The sequence below is a fragment of the Salarias fasciatus genome, chromosome 18, assembly GCF_902148845.1.
Source record: "Salarias fasciatus chromosome 18, fSalaFa1.1, whole genome shotgun sequence".
Classification (NCBI taxonomy): Eukaryota; Metazoa; Chordata; class Actinopteri; order Blenniiformes; family Blenniidae; genus Salarias; species Salarias fasciatus.
The window spans coordinates 21,712,663-21,730,345 of record NC_043762.1 but is presented as its reverse complement, the minus strand read 5'-3'; the positions used below and the strand labels follow the sequence as shown (position 1 = coordinate 21,730,345).

General features: G+C 44.3%; 1 protein-coding gene across 2 annotated transcripts; it reads left to right on the top strand.

Moving 5' to 3' along the window:
- Positions 1-13,403: 13,403 nt before the first annotated feature.
- On the top strand, positions 13,404-17,103 carry rgs18 (regulator of G protein signaling 18). 2 transcript variants are annotated; one of them, XR_003933477.1, is made up of 6 exons: positions 13,404-13,609; positions 14,051-14,155; positions 14,369-14,430; positions 15,024-15,190; positions 16,187-16,547; positions 16,589-17,103. XR_003933477.1 is itself a non-coding variant. In XM_030115693.1 (5 exons), the coding sequence occupies exons 1-5, from the start codon at positions 13,488-13,490 to the stop codon at positions 16,439-16,441; spliced, it is 711 nt and encodes a 236-aa protein (XP_029971553.1). In that variant the 5' UTR covers positions 13,404-13,487; the 3' UTR covers positions 16,442-17,103. The 2 variants fall into 2 exon arrangements, 1 of the variants encoding a protein (XP_029971553.1); XM_030115693.1 differs by having other exon boundaries at positions 16,187-17,103.
- Positions 17,104-17,683: the final 580 nt, after the last annotated feature.

The window sequence follows — 17,683 nt, the reverse complement described above, 5'->3', positions numbered from 1 at the left end:
CACACACACACACACACACATAGTCAGTCCGCCTCCAGCTCACTGCAGCCGCCATAGTTAAAAAAAGATACTGGCACATTAAATCTCAGAATGTTTCATAAATGCTGAGGAAGTTATTGAAGATTAGTAACCAAGTACTGATGACTTTATCAGAAAATAACTTACTGTAATAAAAAAAAGTGAGCTGTTCCCGTGGAAATTAGCTCTGGCATTGTTTCTGCATGCCGTGTTGTTTTTGCTCGTGCTGTGAAATAACCTGCATACACAAGGCAACAGAAAAGCTGCTGCATCGCAGGAAGTGCTCAGAAGGTCTGCCGCTGTTGATACTTAATGTGCGTCATTTTCCGTGCTGCTGTCAGCAGGACTGAGTTATTTCAGCCTTAATGAGGTGCTTCTTCTCCGCCGAACACAAGTTTAGTGAAATAATGGCATTACTGCTCTTCACTGAAAGCAGCAGCTTCCAGAGAAACAGCAGCTCTGCGTCTTTACAGTAATGCATTACTGTGTAAGAAGTTATTCTGGAAAACCGTTTACGGCCGAGGTTTTCCTGTCGACAGACTTCATTCAGAGTGAAGTTCATGCATTTAACCTGCAGGTCAACTTATTCCACAGCTGATGATCCAGTGGAGTAAGACATTTTAAAAATGGAAAATATTTGGTTTGAAAGGCAATGCTAATGAAAAATGTATATTCAGACGCTTAAATTTTCATGCGAAAGGTGTTCATTTTAAACACGATTCACATATCTTACTATACCGAAACTCTTTTTTTGCTCTGAATCGAGTGTTACTCCAGTGTCATGCAGATGGAAACGCTGCTCAGTGCAGGAATCTGTTTGAACATAATCCATAAGAAAGCAGGTCGAGCCACTAACAAGCGCCTGTTTAAACACTTTGGACTAACTTTGAAACGTCCAGGAGAAAAGAAAAAGGCGCGGAAACTTATTGAGTAATAGCTGCACAGCTTCAGGGCCGGAATAAAGAACCTTGGGCTTTATGGATAAAACATACTTGGGAGAATGCCGAAATACCACAAAGTGTCCTTGTCCTCATCTGCAGCTCAGAGTGAGATCTGAAAAACCACTGGATGAAAAAAAAAAAAAAAAAAAAAAGAAAAAAAAAAGCCACTTCTACTTTGACCTATTAGAGAGTAAATAACAGCAGGGAGTCACTGACACCGATCTTATAGAGTCTGCTTTAAAAGAAATGGACTGCAGAGCTACCAAATGTGAAAAAGAAATGAAGGGCAACAGATGCTCCATCAGTTTCAGCGGTAGTGACTCCGGACAGACTCTCCAGTAAATATGCCACGAAGTAACCTCTGAAAAACAACGCTGCTTGTGCCTGAGTTTTTATAATGGATCCGGCCTGGCGGTCCCAGAACGCAGACCTCGGGCCCAGAAGGGCTCAGGCAGTTACTCACTCTTCTGCTTTGTTGTTTCTGTTGTAGAAAAAAGCCCCAAACTTAGAAGCTCCTTAAATGCCAAGGATCACTTTGCACATCGCTTCAGCGCCAAGAGAAGCTGAAAGGTTGACTGACCTGCCATCCCTCGTTACGGTTACTAAGTTATGATGGGATAATTTCCGCTCTCCGGAGTGGGAGTTTATCCAAAAGGTCAGATGAAACACTCCTACGAGACACTGGCTTGTTTTTTTGATGTTTTTAATGGGATACAGGAATGAGCTGATTAATCGGTAAACTCACCCCGACGGCGTTCAACTCTGGACCAATATACAGAACTTTTCATTTAATACCGAGAGCTGGTTTTAATGTTCATTCTGAGTGATTTCTTCCTCCTGTAAGTGACTGATGATTGATTTTACAGCTGAGCATGACTAAAAAAATCCATTACGCCGTAATGTTAATAAATAAAAAGCACCTTTTTAAAAAAGGGCATCAAGCGTAATTCTTTCATTTACAGACGGTTACCTTGTGATTTATAAAATGTTGATACCGTCATGATTTAATTACTGCTGCATGTAATCAGCAACAGCGACGCTCCTGCTGCCAGAGAGCTGGAATGCAAATGAACTGTTCCACGGAGAGTAAATGTTCGCGGGGTTGAAACGAGGCGTTCCTCTTGTTTGGACAAAGCTTCTCATCAATATGAAAACGCAGCGTCCACAGACACCCGTCTGTCCCCGATCCCACCAATGGACGGCTTCGTCTGTGACCTGGTTTCCTTCGCATATTAATTCTGCTTCCAACCTCCAACGCTCCCAGGCAGAGGGATTTCACAGATAACAGTCTGTTTATAGTACAGTGATAATTGGTGCAATGTGTTTCACACACCATCAGCCAAATAATTCTCTGTAATTGGACTCGCCTCGTACGAAGTGAGAGCCGGACGAGCGAGAGCGCGGACGGACGGACGGAGGTCTGTCGGCGAGCGGATTAGAGTCAGAGAGGAGGAGGAGGAGGAGGAGGAGGAGGAGGAGGAGGGTGGATGCTGAGCGATGAGTCAAGAGACCTTCAGACCTCGATAAGAAGAGAGACGAGGAGAAAGCAGGTGGCACTACTGTGGCACCCGCTATTGATAGACTGAACAAAAATATGGCGAAGACGCCGTGACGCCGCGTACAATGAGACGCAGCGGGGCGAACATGACTCACTTCCTTCGGCAGGAAGCGACCTGGAGTCGCAGCCCAGCTCTGGCATAACAATTTAGTTCAATTACAGCTGGTATTGACTTCCAGCTGACACGAGGCACAGCGAGGACGAGCACAGCAGTGTTGTGGCTCTCTATAGATTATGACATTGATTTTATATAATCTGTTTATTATATTAGTACAATGCTCTTTGAAGGGACGTTAGAAAAATGTTAAAATCAATGAAACAACAGTAAGTCATGCAAATAATTTCTCGGTTTTGTTTTTTGTTTTTCTTGTCATCCGTGTTTTTTTATTTACCCGAAAGTCTTGCAGAGGTGACTTCTGAGCAGCAGGCGAGCAAATTGAGCAGGGTTACTGACCTTTATGCCAGAAGACTCGGCAAGAAACCCTCTTACCGCGACGCCCTTGAGCTTCGGACTGAATACCTACCGGCTCCGGGACTGCTGACCTTTAACTGACTTTGACCTCTGACCTTCCTGCGGAGAGGAGTAAGTGCATCCAGGAAAGCGGGCCGTCCGCTTTAAGGCACGATACTCTGACTCGTCCCACCGCTGCACCGGAGAGATACCAACTCTGGCTAAAAAAAAAAAAAGAAACAGATTAAGGCAGAAGCATTCGATCAGAATTAGGTATGTGAGATATTAGTATTCATTCCGAAAAGGATGAAGTTGTTTCTATCTGGGCCGGCGGAGTTCGCGCACATCTGTATTCATACCTGAAATAATAAAGACAAGAATCACAATGTACGTATCTGGATGTAACCCATTTACCTTCCTGGTATTGCAGGACTTTTCTGTGAGGAAACGCAGGGAATGAATGGGCTATTTTTACATAAAAATCAAATAGCACCTATAGAAGAGAAGAGGACTGCACAAAGTGACGGTCCGCCGGAAAAATTCCTCACATTCAAACTCCAATCTGAGTCACAGCGTGAGTCTCTTCTCTCATCGTCGCCAGTCAAACATGTATTACATTTCTTGCTGAGAAGACACATTGGATCACGATAGCAGGCTTTGGTAGTCCGAGCGCGGCGACCTCCCCTTCGTCCAACCTGAGCGGCGCGGCCGTCGCTTGTTTTCTTCGTCAGCTGCACAAAATGCTTTCAGCTAATTGATTAAGATGATCTGTCTGTCGCAGCAGCGTCGTTAGCGTCCTCCTGCGTCTGGAGGCTGGATCAGCTGTACGTCCGGCTGCATTTGCTCGGTGTCTGATTGAATTAGGCGACCATCCCCGAACGAGTCTGGACTGAGACTGAAGCGCCGGTGTGTTAAAACAGGTTTTTTTAATATGCACTGACAGAGAATACTTGACAAAAACCGGCCCTCGTCCGAGAGCTTGTCCCATTTGTGCGTTTTTCCATTCATCAATACAAACGTTTGATCTGATTACGCCGACGGGCCCGCAGACGCAGCCTCTCCTCAGGGGTAAATGTTTATTGATCAAGAGAGACTTAGGCATGTAAATTCTGATTTGTACGTGTGCGTTGTTTGCGGCGCGGCCGCGGAGCAGAATCCATCACTATTGGCATGTGGACCTGATTACTGTAGAGCCTCTGAAAGTCTCATAGACCTATGATAAAGAACTCTGTCCAGGGCTCTTTACAACCACATCACTCAGAGTGTCTGCACAAAGGAATAGTTCATTGCAAAAAACAAATAAATAAATAAATTTAAAAAAAAACTCCTCACATTGCACGGCCCCGTCTCGGCACGATCGCCTGAGCCGCATCCCAGAGGAGGTTCTTGTTTCTGGACCGCAGGAAGACATTTAACATCCTCCACAAAACACGGCTGCAGAATATTACAAGACAGAAAACAAACCTGTGTCGAACAAAAACCTAAATTTAAAAAAAATCTCCCTTTTTAACATTAATATCTTAAAAAAAAAGAAAAATGTGGGGCTGTAAGCAAAAACAGATGCAATATTCATGGGGAGTCAGCGTGGCAGAGCTGCATTTGAGTCTCATTTGAATTGGTAGTAGGATTCAGTAGCAGGGCCAATTTGTTCACAGGAGTAGGCGGGATGGTCCATTCTGATTTGAAACACCGCTCCAGCAAAAGGAACGGAAAAAAATCATAAAATGTGAAAAACGATCTTTCTGGCAGTGGGTATGATAATCAGGATGGAGTTAGCATTTTTGCAGCAGCAGGCAGAAAAGCCCGGTCCGACTCGCAGAGCAAGTCAAGACGGTCCATCTCCGGTGTGTCTTATGATCACGGTTAACGTTCACGGAAATTCATCTTCCTGTTCGGAGTCTCCAGCAGACCTCTCACCACGGGAACATCAATTCTCCGTGTCCCACGGCTGCCGCTGAAGAACTTAACCGGATTACTCTGAGAAAGTTAGTCTTGGCTCTGCTGCCGTGGAGAGCTGGCTGTGCTGCAGTTCCACGGCTCAGCGTTAGGTGGCGGCAGCGAGTCTGTAAACTGGGTGTGTGTTTTCTGTATGTCAGCTGGCAGAATTATTACTTTACAACATGAGTCACAGATAATGGACTGAGGTGGAAATGAACTCTTCATCATTCATTATTATTTTATGATTTATATTCTTATTACATGATTTTTTCCATTCTTCCCTTTTCTTATTGATATTGCACAATAGTCTATCTATCTGTCTAACCTTTGTCACATGTATTCCATTGTGGGGGTATTTATGAGCTGTTGTTACTTTACTTCCTGCGAACCAACACATTTTTTATGCATCGACTGGAAACCAAATTACAGGAATTCCACCTGTTTTTTGTTTTTTTTTTTTGAGTTACCTTCATATCTTCTTTTCTCTTTCACTTCAAGCTGCTGAGTTCTAGCAAAGTGCTGCAGCTTTTCATGTGTGGAGGGAGCACCTGCCGCTCAGACGGGGAAATGATGTCAGGCCGTCTGAAGCCGCACCGCCTCTCTCTCTCTCCCTGCCGTCTGCGTCTCAGACACCTCGGCTAAAAGTGGCGCTCGTTTCCTGGAAGCTCTCGAACTTCTTGTAAAGTCAAACGAGGGAGATCCCACGTCTGATCTCAGAGCTGTGAACACGCGTTAGCAGAACCGCCCTGAGCCAATGAGGCACTTGAGGAGATTTAAAACATGGGAGCCGGCACACTTCGGATTCATCGTCTTTTAGAGCTTTTAAAAACTCTCGCACACGGTGTGCTCACAATAATGATCTCATTTTTCATCCTTATTTTTGTGACAAGAAACCTGGATCTGGTGAAAAGCAGCATTTATTTGAGTAATACTATATCTATATATGCATCCATCTACCTGCCTTCCTCTCTCTGTGTGTGTGTGTGTGTGTGTGTGTGTGTGTGTGTGTGTGTGTGTGTGTGTGTGTGTGTGTGTGTACATTACATAAACACATTGTCTTTCTGTTATTGTCATATTAAGATTTTTTTTTTTTTTTTTTTTAAATAACCACCGTATTTCCTGCAGTGTTAAAATTGTCCACGGAGACCCAGTAAAATGAGTTCAGACCTGTGATGGTGCCTCGCTTTATCTGGCATCTAAAGCTAATTTCTCTGCACGGTCCCATTTTCACGGCGGCTCCGGAATGTCGTGAACAACCTGCTAGCGGAGAGATTTTCGCGCGGTGCTCATACGAGCGGATTCCAGGCCCCGTAGACCGTTTCTGTGTGGAGTTAATTAGGCTCGTGAGACACGACGGGCCTCATTTCACCCACCAGGTTATATATAATATGTGACTTTTTTGTTTTGCATTCTCCGCACAAGCAATCCAACCACCCAGTAGGAGTCATTAGTGCAGCGAAGCCATCTGCACAACTGCAAGCTCGGCGGTGGAGCGCTCCACAGCTGGGGACCGAGCGCCGCTCGGTGCAGAGGTGGGCAGACTCTGCATCCAACAGGCCAGAAGCAAGCTGAACACCCGTGCAAGTAATTAATATTAAATAACTTCTTGGATGGGAGTGCTAGAGAATTACAAATAAATTGCATTTACACTTGATGTTCCACACACATGGCAGCAGGAGAAATCTCACTTATGTCGTTGGAGTCCCACTTAATTATCCTCATTAGCAGCTGCATGAGAAAAGACACATTCGAACATTTTCTGTTCAGCCGGATGCTCTCTAATACAACCATTCCCTCATGCTGCCTATTATTATTCCTGTAATGTTCAGATAGGATGGTGAGTGTGCTTATTTTCATCACACCATGGATGTCAGAATTCATGTCGGCTCATACTGGAGTGTTTCTAATTTTCCACTCGTGCTTCGATACCTTCAGTATACAGGATGTGGAAGAAAAAGACATCAACTTCAAAGATCTTCCTGTAATCCAATGCATCTCCCCTTTCTGTCAGCTGAGGTAGATTATTACTTGAATGCAGAGTGGAGTGTTGATATTGGAGGCTGAGCTCTGACTTTATCGCTTTCTGTGAGGAACCGACAAACTGAGCGCGGCACACAGCGATGTGTGGAAGTGATGATAACAGCTCTGCTATCGGGGGGAATGTAGACATAGTGCCTACAGGTGGAAGCTGCCAGAGTGTGTAACAGTGGCACAAAGGACTCGCTTCATTAGTATGTAAGAACTGGAATCCCTCACAGCTCCCAACTTTATGGTCGGACAAAAACTTCCACATTGGAATCCAGCCAGAATGTTCAGACCCACAACGTTTTTAAACTCCACGTTTCTATATTTCATGTGTGTTACACCTATAAATGTAGTTGCAGCAAATCAACCACGTTGACGTTTCTTCTTTGATGGTTAAAGACTGTCTGGCAGGACGCCAGCAGTCGGTGTATTTTACATTGTGTTTAGTCAGACATGTTGGATGAGCCTGAGTCAGAAATGTTCTGAAATCAGCAGTTGGTTTACAAAGTGCGGACAATCCAATCTTCACAATTGCTGACTAGAAAAAGGGAAGAATCACCTCTTTATTGTTGTTGTCGTAGAAACAATCATGTGACTCGGCTGCTGCTGAGTTATCTTTAGAAATCAGAGATAATCAGCTTGGTTCAGGAGACAAGATTGGTTAAAAAGATTTTTTTTTCTTTTATATTGTGACTTTAAAGGGAAATTTATTTAGTTATGAGAGTCATTAAATGCTGTTCAATCCCACTGTGAGGTGGCCCAAAGACAGAAAGCATCTCCAACTTCCCTCTGGTGGAAGCTCTTTGGCCAGGTGCCTGAGCGGGAGCATTGATCTCTCCTCTCTAATGACGGCTCTGTGATTTCTGACTTCAGCCAGCTGTGATACACGCCCATCTGCTGGAAACGACGGACTCTCCTCCATCAGTCTCCCTCCCTGTGACCGTCTTCATCAGCGTAGCTCAACACCATCGTTTCAAGCCTCACACCTAAGTGCACTCCGTCAGCCGCAGCCACTCCTGACTAATAACATGCATGAGTGAGCGGTGAATTCTGACGAACATTTTCCTCAGTGAATGCTTTCTCTTCTCCTTTTATCTTTTAATAAATGAATGAGCGGGCCGTACAGTTCTGATATTAAAAAATGCGGTGGAAGCAGAGGATAATTCAAAGCTGACGCCATTAAATGGAATGTCTAATATGACATGATGACGGATTTCCTGTCTTCACTGCTATTTTGACACGCTGTGGGGAGGATCAGTGCTCCATCAGTGCCCAGCCGCTCATCTGAGGACCCCCCCCTCCACCCCACACACACACACACACACACACCACTTCTCTTTCTCCATCACACATGCGGCGTCTTATTTTTAGATGAAAGCCATTCCACTAAGACACAGTGTTATAAATACAAGTGCACAAAGAGAATATTGCAAATTATGTGCATTTTCGTGAAATTTCCAGCCTGATCTCCATTTCTTCTTGTGTTTTTGTGTGTGTGTGTGTATGTGTGTGTGTGTGTGTGTTTGTCTGCGCGGCTTCCCGCTGGTTCGGTGGAGTCGTAACACTCTGTCATGTCAATTGATTTATTTCCGTGTCAGACTCCAGTGCCTTTTTGCCTAGTGTACCCACACGAACACACACACAAACACTCACACACACACACACACACACACACACACACACAGACCAGACCATCATGAGCAGATGTTTTAAGACAGGAAGTAGCGCCACCCCTCCTTCCCCCCTCGCCAGTGTCAGCACTTTGCAGTTTCAAGCCCATCACTTCCCCTTTCACCAGGCAACATCCAAAGCACACTCATAAATGACTATTTGCATATTATCGCCATCCGCAGATGTACAGTTGTGTTTATTGATGCTGCAATACGGGAGCAAAATGGGGCAATTCAGGCGTTGCTGGGCCTCCAAAATTAAGTTTTATACCTTAGCCAGACATCACGGGATTTCAAATTAGTGTAACTGCTGAGAGCTGATAAAAAATAATTGTTTAGTTCAGTGGCACTTCTGACAAACCGATTATTGTGGAGTTAATTTGCTTTCACACCAGGCTCTTTGGGACAAAAATACAGAGGTGAAATCCTCTCTCTCTATTCATTCCTCCAGGTTTCGCCAACAACAAGAAGAAAGATAACCAGCAAGATTGATTCTGGTGAAAGAGTTGTATAATTAAAACTGAAATATTATTAAAAAATGATCAAGTGAAACAGAACAAATGATTTGTTCCCAGCAGTAGCATCTTCTCTCCTGAGCTTCTGTATCGATTTTGCTGGTTTTCTCATCTGGGCTCTTGACAGGTTTTGCAGAAACAAACAGCGAAGCTGAAGCTCGGCTATTTAACCCGATTCCAGCGATTCAGCATCGCGCTGCTGGCCTGAAGGCGACGGATGGCTCCAGTTTATGAGACCGGCGGGACGTGACGGCACAAACTTTATCCTGGTTTATTGTATTTTTCTTTCAATCAAAGCCGTTGATTTAGATAATTACCAATCACAAGGAAAGTGATGATACGTGAGGAGTTTCCAGCTCGTACCGGTTCGGTGAAAGGCTGGCTGTGCCGCCGTCTCAGGCTGGACGAATGAGGGAAAATCTAAACTGAACTCAACATACACTAAAAACAGTTTTTAGTTTTAACTCAGCTGGCGGTACGGAACTGGAGGAACCCCTGCTTTGGGTCATTTTAACCCAAAATTAAACAGAAGCAAAAAAAAAAAAAAAAAAAAGGGAATTATCATTTTCAGAAGAATATGTAAATGTAGTAACTCTGCCTATTGCACTGTGTCGAAGCATTGGCCATCCTCTCCAGAGGATTTATTTTTATAGTAGACGGCCGTTATTATAATTCTCACTATCTAACATTGCAACGTGTGGTCAAAGTAGTCATCCAGTACACAGCAAGCTTGAGCATTTATTACCTCTTTAAAAGGTAAAGGGTGCATTTCATGTCCATAAGATGTGTGATTAGAAATAATGTAAATGAGATTACTCCACGATAGACTCCCTTTCAAAAAGAAAACCTTTTTAATAACAAAAGTAAAAACAAGCCTCTAACCCAATAATGGGTTTCTCTCTGAAAAACAACCCAAAAATGGTGCATAACCTTGAAAACCCAGAAATTGGGTTAAAATAATAGGGCCTAGCAAATGGGTTCCTCTTTATAAAAATAACCCCAAAATTCAGCTCAGCACTATCAACACTTACAGTAAACTGGGTTACCAACATATTCCCCATCAGTGTGACGCAGCATGAATGCCATATTTAAGAGCTGGAGAGCTCGGCCTTCGTCCTGATCATGGGAAGAGGAAGTCTTTTATTACACGGTCTGTCTTTGAACCAAAACCAGAACTCGATTTCAAGAAAACACACATACATAATACAATCATTAATTATGCTGGATGATTGAGGGAAGAGCTCCCTGGGTTCTCTGTCTTCCTGCCACAGGCTGTTCAAACTGAGCACAGTGTTTGTTTTTTAGTGTGTTGTTGTGTGTGTAACGTACTTTACCAGGAACTCTTTTTTTTAATCGTTAATCGTCCACCTGACTTCTCCATCCTTTCACATTGACTGCGTACTTCATAAGATTGGCTCAATACCATCACCGTGATGAGCGGTGAGATTTACGCTTAAAGCAGCAGAGGATATGCGTAGGGGTGGTTTGGCAAATATGAAAGGCCGTCAGATAAATTAGTGCTGAACTCCTGTTGACAGTAAAAATCTCGACAAATGTATGTTTTTACGTAAGTGATCAATATAATAATGTAGCGCTGAAACATACTAGAACTTCTAATTAGATTCTTCAAGAAATCTTATTCTTTATTAGATCAGATTGAACCAATATTTCATTAGGAGGAATCTGTGGCCTCTGGTTCTGTCTGTACATGTTTCTGCTTCACGTTGGGCTGTGACTCGTTTCCCCGCTGCTCTGGTTGATCCCGCCCTCCTGCCCTCCCCCGAGCCGCTCGCCGCTCCTCTAATGGCTGTCAGGTGTGAGTAGTTCCTCTGGCCTGTTCCCCGGCGTGGAGATGTTTGTCTGCCGGCTCGTCTCTCTCGTCTGTCGCCTCAGTTTCACCCCCTCACCTTGGCGTCTCTTGTCTCTCTGCCTGGACTTTGCCAGTTTGGACTCGTTACCTGTTGCTAAACTCTAAACTCTGCCCGCATCTGAAATAAACTGAGAACGTATCTGTGGGGCCGAGCGCTCGGGTTTCCAGTCACTTCCTGACAAAATGTCTCCGTTTTGAGTTTAGAGTTAATCGACTGAGTTTTACTATCAGTGCGAGCGAGGCGACAGCTCTGCTTTGCTTTAATATTAAAGGAAATTTATTTGATGTTTTTCAGTCCAGTCTGTTGGTGAAATAGCTTTATTCATCATCCAGGGAAGATGAATTTCATTTCTCCTCTAGGCGGAAATGATTAAGTAGATCAGAGGTGGGGTGTGTATATATATATATACTGTATATCCTTATTGCTTCCAGGAAAATCACACTCTGGAGTTATGCATAAAATTTACTGACCAATTAAAAGGTTTCTCTTTAATTCTTAAAGGTCCGTGGATCGAGGGTCTTGCAGAAGGACCATTGATTTGCTATTTAATTTATAGGTCGTTGCTGAGCAGATCTTAACCTTTAACAGCTTTGACCATTGTTGAAAAGACGCCACACAACGCCAAAGTCTCATATTTGCGTCATCATTGAAAAAGTGAAAAAAATTCACTAAAAACATGCATAACGGAAAAAAATAAGGAAACGTCTGTCTGGTAGATTCTTTCTGTGGCGTGTTGTGAACAATATATTGGTGGAAAGCCTGTTCATTCCCCTTTGAGATTTTAGAAATATCACAGAGTTCATATTTAGAAATGATCAGAAACCCATAGGAACAGAGGGATGCATTAGGAAATACCAGCGTCACAATAAAATGAGTGAATGTGTGTGAGGAAAATCCGTTTGGGGTATAAGAAGCAGAGCATGAGGGGCCGATTCCACCGTTCCCCACAAAATACCAAATCTCCTATATGTGATGTGAACAAGTCATAATCTGCAGAACAGAAATACTTTCTCTCTTTTCCATACATGCTCTTCTCTGGTCATGTTTATTGCAAAGTTCAGGAATACAGAAAAACAAAACTTTAACCTTGTTAAATGTGAAAATATGTCTTTACTTTTCTTTGAGGAACACGGCATAAAAAATACATCAAAATTGAGAGAGCACATGTTCTCAGGTGGAACAGAATCTGTCGCTGTTTTCATCCCGCTGCTCGTTGCTCTTGCTAGCAGCATCACAGGCGCTTTGAACTTTGAGCTAAGATGGATTTCTTTTTTTTCCCTCTGTTTTTCGCTGTTGTTGGAATCAGATGCTGCTCCTAAATGAGCCGAGCTCATCTCTGCCTCTCGGCGTAACGCGTGTTCATCTGGTTCATCTGAATCTTCCAGGCCTCAGCTCCGTCTCCACAGTTCACCTCTTTCACGACATTTCAGACAGAAAAAAAAAAAAGGCAAGTCCTGTCAAAGCGGCTCTAATTTCTTTCATATCACTTAGCTCCCATGGGGCTGTTGTTGAGAGGAGCTGATGACCCTCGGGTCAAGTTCTGGGGAGTTTAACGTCTTCGGACAAATCGTGATTCCACACCGACTAAAGATCAAATTCATTTTAACAGAGTTTCATTTGTGTATTTGACTGTGTCAAGGTCTCGCCGGATTTCTTTACCAACAGCAAACCGTCCTTCTGTCTGTCTCTCTCTGTAACACAGACATCACATTTGTCTCCATCTGGCCCAGAATGCACCTGTTCCCTGCTGCTTTCCTCTGTGTCGCCATCGCTTTGTCTCTCTCCATTAAGGCCGTGATGCTCTGGAAGGAGCGCGGCGCAGGCACATTTTTATTATTCATTACGCTTCATTTTTTCCATCTCGGCGGCGAGCGCGGCCTTGCTGCTGGAACAAGTGGAAGCGCGGGATAAGTGACCCCTCTTACGGCGCTCGCTCGGGGTCGCACACTCAAAGAAGCCGTTTACCAACAAGCTTCGCATTATTCACGCGGTATCACAGCCGGTGATCACGGCGGTGATGGAGGAAGGATAAACAGAGGGATTCAGATGCTGCGGAGTCTATGAAAACACTAACGACGCTGTCATTTCTCTTTTCATATTTCCTGAGTCATTACTTGAAAATCGCTGCGGTACAACGTGTCAAATAATGCTAGAAATGTGTTCTCGGAAACAAAATATCGTTTCACCTGGAGCAAAAACAAACAGGGAAGGAAAAAAAAAAAAAAAAACCAAAAACACAGAGAAAGCTCATCTATGAATAAAGCAAAGCCAGGTGGTTTCTTTACATTTCTGAGGAAACAGCAGTCACAGAGTGGCAGCCGGAGGGGCTTTCTCCGGCGCTGATGGGGCTGTTAACCGTAAGCACATCATCACAGGAAGTGGAGCAGGTCGGGGAAACCGAGCGAGCGCCGGGTTTATAAGAGCCCAGCGATGGGTTAAACACTGCTCTGAGAAGCGCTTGTGGCCTGCTGCTTTGCACGCCAGACACAGACACGGCGGCATGGAGACGCTGCTCTTTCTATTTCCTCAATTCAACTACATGGCCCCAAAGGAGGAAGCGTATTTCAGAATGCTCGGTCCAGAAGAGCTGCAGGCGGCGACGATGAAGGACGACAGCAGCAGGTTGGTGACTGAACCCGTTAATCGCCGGCATGATTTATGAACGAGTGCTGGTGCGTTCATGAGTCTTTTGGATACATGTAGCAGAATCTCTCATAAATTTTAAACGGTGATACTTGAATCATTAAGAAAAACAGATTCAGCAGCAGTTTTTTGTGGCATGTCCCAATTTCCTCAGTCAACATGTGACGTTTCCATGTGCTGTAAATCAAAGTCCGACAAAGTTGGCATGGTATTTCTGGATGAGTTCGTCTATTTTTTATAAAGCACGTGAGCCGACGTGACTCCTGGGCCGCAGAGACGTCGTGTGATTTATAGAGTGACATGTCGAAAAGCGGCTGTGAGCAGAGAAGCCTGGACGAGGGGCTGATTTGGCGAACAGCGCCAGAGTTGCAAATACAGACAGTTTGTGGAGCTTGATGTGTTTTTCTTCCCTGTTTGCAGACAGAAAGACAAGGAGAGGAAGAGCCGACTAAGCCTTTTTCTCACCAAGTCGGGCTCCCATGAAAACGTCAGCCCCCATAAAAAGACCGACTCCGCATCGAGCAAGTGAGGCAAAAATCCATCAGTTTCACATGCTGGCAGTGTCTCGGACAGCTATTGTTCATTTTTAACCTCTGTTTCCACTGGCTTCAGTGACTCATTACACACTCAGAAGCATCTCTGAGAGCAACCAAGACTGTTCTTTCCTTTTTTTTTTACATTTGCTGCATCATTAGAGAAGAGCTGACCGCATCTCTGATATGTTTCTTTTCTCTGCAGTATTTCACCAGAGGCAGCTTTGCAATGGAGTGACTCCTTTGAAGAACTGCTGAAGCACTCAGGTCAGATTAATCCCCCAAAACTTCCTTTTTTAAAAAAAAAAAAAACTAGTGTCAGTTTTCTGTCCAAAAGCAGTCCTCTTATGCCACCAGATAATTTGCGGTATTTGATTTGTAGACTGTAACAGAGATCTGCGAGCGATGAATAGTTAATGGCGGAGAGCAGTGTGAGTTTCACTACATCTTTTAATGTTTGTTCGGTCAAATGGTAAAACAGAAACTGTGCAACTTCCTCCTCGTCAGAGAAGTTGCACTTCAGGGCCACAGTGAAACACTCAACACTAAACCACCAACTGTGGTCATCAGGGAGGGTTATTATAGTCAGTGCCTTGTAATGAGGATAATGTCTGCATGACTAGATATTGTTGGTTGTATTCAGGTTAAAACACTTTGCTCTGCTAATTAATGCAATTTTTTAGCTGAAACTACTTTTAAGTTGCCCCAACTATGAGCTGCTCTTCACAAACAAGTGTCATTTACTGCTTCATACCTTGGTCAAAGTTAACTGTTCCTTCCTTTCTTTTAATTGTTTAAGCTGAATTCCTGACAGGAGTGTCAGTGACCATGAAATCTGTGCTTCTGCTTCTCTGCATCAGATGGGATTCAGACCTTCTCCCAGTTCCTCCGGACGGAGTTCAGCGAGGAAAACATCGAGTTCTGGTTGGCCTGTGAAGAATACAAGAGCATTGATTCAGAGACAAAACTGCTGTCCAAAGCCAAATATATTTATACCGTTTTCATTGAATCGGAAGCCCCCAAAGAGGTACGACGCCGTAGCTTTACAGATCCTAATCTGTGTGCTTGTTGTGCTTCAAAGTGGAACTGCTGAAGCCTGTGGTTAAGTGTTTTCTCCTCATAGTCTTCACTGATGGCTGTTGCAGCTCTGAAATATTTATGTCATTGTGATGAAGAGCAGCCGCGGGCGGTTATAGAGCGCCGCATAGTCATGAGCCTGCAGCACCTTGACCTTTGTAAACAATCATGAGGCGCAGCGGCTGACGGAGGTCATGCATCTGTGAGCAACGCGCCGCTGCAGAGCGTTTCTGTGTCAGACGGCTGTGGCGGTGAAAAGGTTTCCACTCGCTTGAGCGTGCTGGAGCCGCGATCTCATGTGACGTCTTGCTGCAGCTTCTGACCAGAACAGAGTTTGGTGTTTAGCGGCAGGTTTGGAAAACTTGAGTTGAAACTTGAGCAAGAGTCTCCCACACATTTCCATCGTGAGATGAATGTACGGAAATATGACTGATCTGAGGCGCAAATGCTTCTTTTAAAAGGAGTATTTTAACTCAAATACAATTACCACAGATTATTTATATTCTGAATTAATTTGATTGTTTTAATTCAAACACAGAGAGAAGCCAGTAAACTAGCATCATGTTGTGTGGCTGTATCAAAAAAAGTTATGTCCATGTAGAGGAAAACAGAGCTGTGAGCATTTAGAGTTTTCATCCTTTAAACCAGAAAGATTTTTTTTTTTTGTAGCATTTCAGCTTGTTCTACTTCACGTTTCTCTCACTGTGGATTTGGGGGCTTCCCCTGTTCTCTTGTCCTTGTCTGATGTTTGAGATTCTCAGTGAAAGGAAAATCCTTTTTCTATTGTGCTTTCAACACTTTTTGTTAAATCCCCCACAGTTTAAATGTAAATCCCAAACTGTTTCCAGAGCAGCCATCATGGCGCGTTGTGCTCTTTTCTGTACGTATATACTGTATTTGCGTTTGCATCGCTGACTGGGATGTGGTGCGGCTTCTCTCCACGCAGGTCAACATCGACTACAACACCAAGATGGAGATCCAGAAGACCGTGGCGCGGCCCACAAAGAGCTGTTTTGAAGCGGCTCAGATGAAAGTCTACAGCCTGATGAAAAAGGACTCGTACCCCAGGTTCCTGCACTCTGACATTTATCTGCGTCTCACCAGGAGGAAAGGCCCCGGGGCCGCCATGTTTCGCAGAAGGTCACGCTCCTGTGTGTTCAACGAGAGGGGAGAGGCCACGTCCGAGCCGGCAGCCTGGTAGCGGGCGCCGTCACAGCAGAGGCAGATCGCTCTTTGAAGCAGCGGCTTTTATGCAGCAGATAAACCCTGATTTGCAGCACAATTGTTGAAACATAATGTGTGGTGCGGAAGTTTATTGTCCGCAGGTTTGCTTCTGCAGAGAGCTTTTTTTTTTATTTTATAACCGCACACTGCACCGTGATAACTTGAGAGTCATAATAATTTAAAGGAACATTTTGGGAAATGCGCTTTCGTGTTTTTGTGCCAAGAGTTAAATGAAAACATGGCGAGAAATCTGGTTTGTACGGCGAGCAGCTACGACTGCTGGCAAGTTTAACTCCGCATTAAGATGAGGAATAGGAAGAAACAGACGCCCCGGATCTATAAGGAGTTTCAAACAACTTCCAGCGCTCGCTAATTAAAATGTTATATTTTGACAGTTTCATTTGTGACAAGGGGGAAAGAAAGTGAAAGTGTTGCATTGTGGGGTTTTAGGTGGGACTGTTTGCTGGCTGAGTGCAGATCAGGTGCAGGTGAGGTAAGGTGAGCGTCTCCAGGCAGCGGCTTCATGACCTGCAGTCCTGGGTGTCGTATCGGCGCTGACATCCAGCGCTTTGTAAAAAAAAAAAAAAACACAAGAACACAAAAATTGGGAAGTATTTCAACGTTCAGGGAGCACAGCTGGATGAGAGATGACTCAATTAGCCGTCGAGCTTGAGAAGACGTTCTGAAAGGTTACGAGGCCAGTATGTCGCTGTGCGGAAAGCGTCGGACGCCCTCTGGCCAATCACGATCGGATTCTCTCAGAACGAGGCCGTTTCTCTCTGCAGCTTGCTGGAATGATCTGTCTTCTTCTGTGGTTTCAACTTTCTACTGATCATTTTCTAAGTTTTGAACGATGGTCGGAGACAGAATCTCAGCCGAAGGGCCTCAGCGCTGCTGGCAGTACCCAGCCAGGCGGCGTGCACGGCACTCTCCTGATTTTAGACACGACACACTTCAATTGCTCCGTCTTCCAATCCAGCAGTTTCACCTCATACAGTAATAACGCAGCGCGCGGTAATCTGACGTTATTTCATTGAGATGAATCCCAGCGTTCCTCCGTCGTTCTGTAAAAACCCCCTCCTGACTCATTCGCAGCGACAACCTACAGACTTAATGACTGCACGGCTCTGAGAGTTCTGTTAATTATCAAAGTGTCTCATTTTCACAACAAGAAAGTGCATATATCTTATTTGAATACTAATGTTATGTTACGTACATT

Bases quoted from the DNA above. Each gene is read 5' to 3' on its own strand.
- rgs18 (XM_030115693.1), top strand. From the start codon at position 13,488: ATGGAGACGCTGCTCTTTCTATTTCCTCAATTCAACTACATGGCCCCA. The intron at 14,156-14,368 runs GTGAGGCAAAAA...TTTTCTCTGCAG, and splicing joins ACCGACTCCGCATCGAGCAA to TATTTCACCAGAGGCAGCTT. The intron at 14,431-15,023 runs GTCAGATTAATC...TCTCTGCATCAG, and splicing joins AGAACTGCTGAAGCACTCAG to ATGGGATTCAGACCTTCTCC.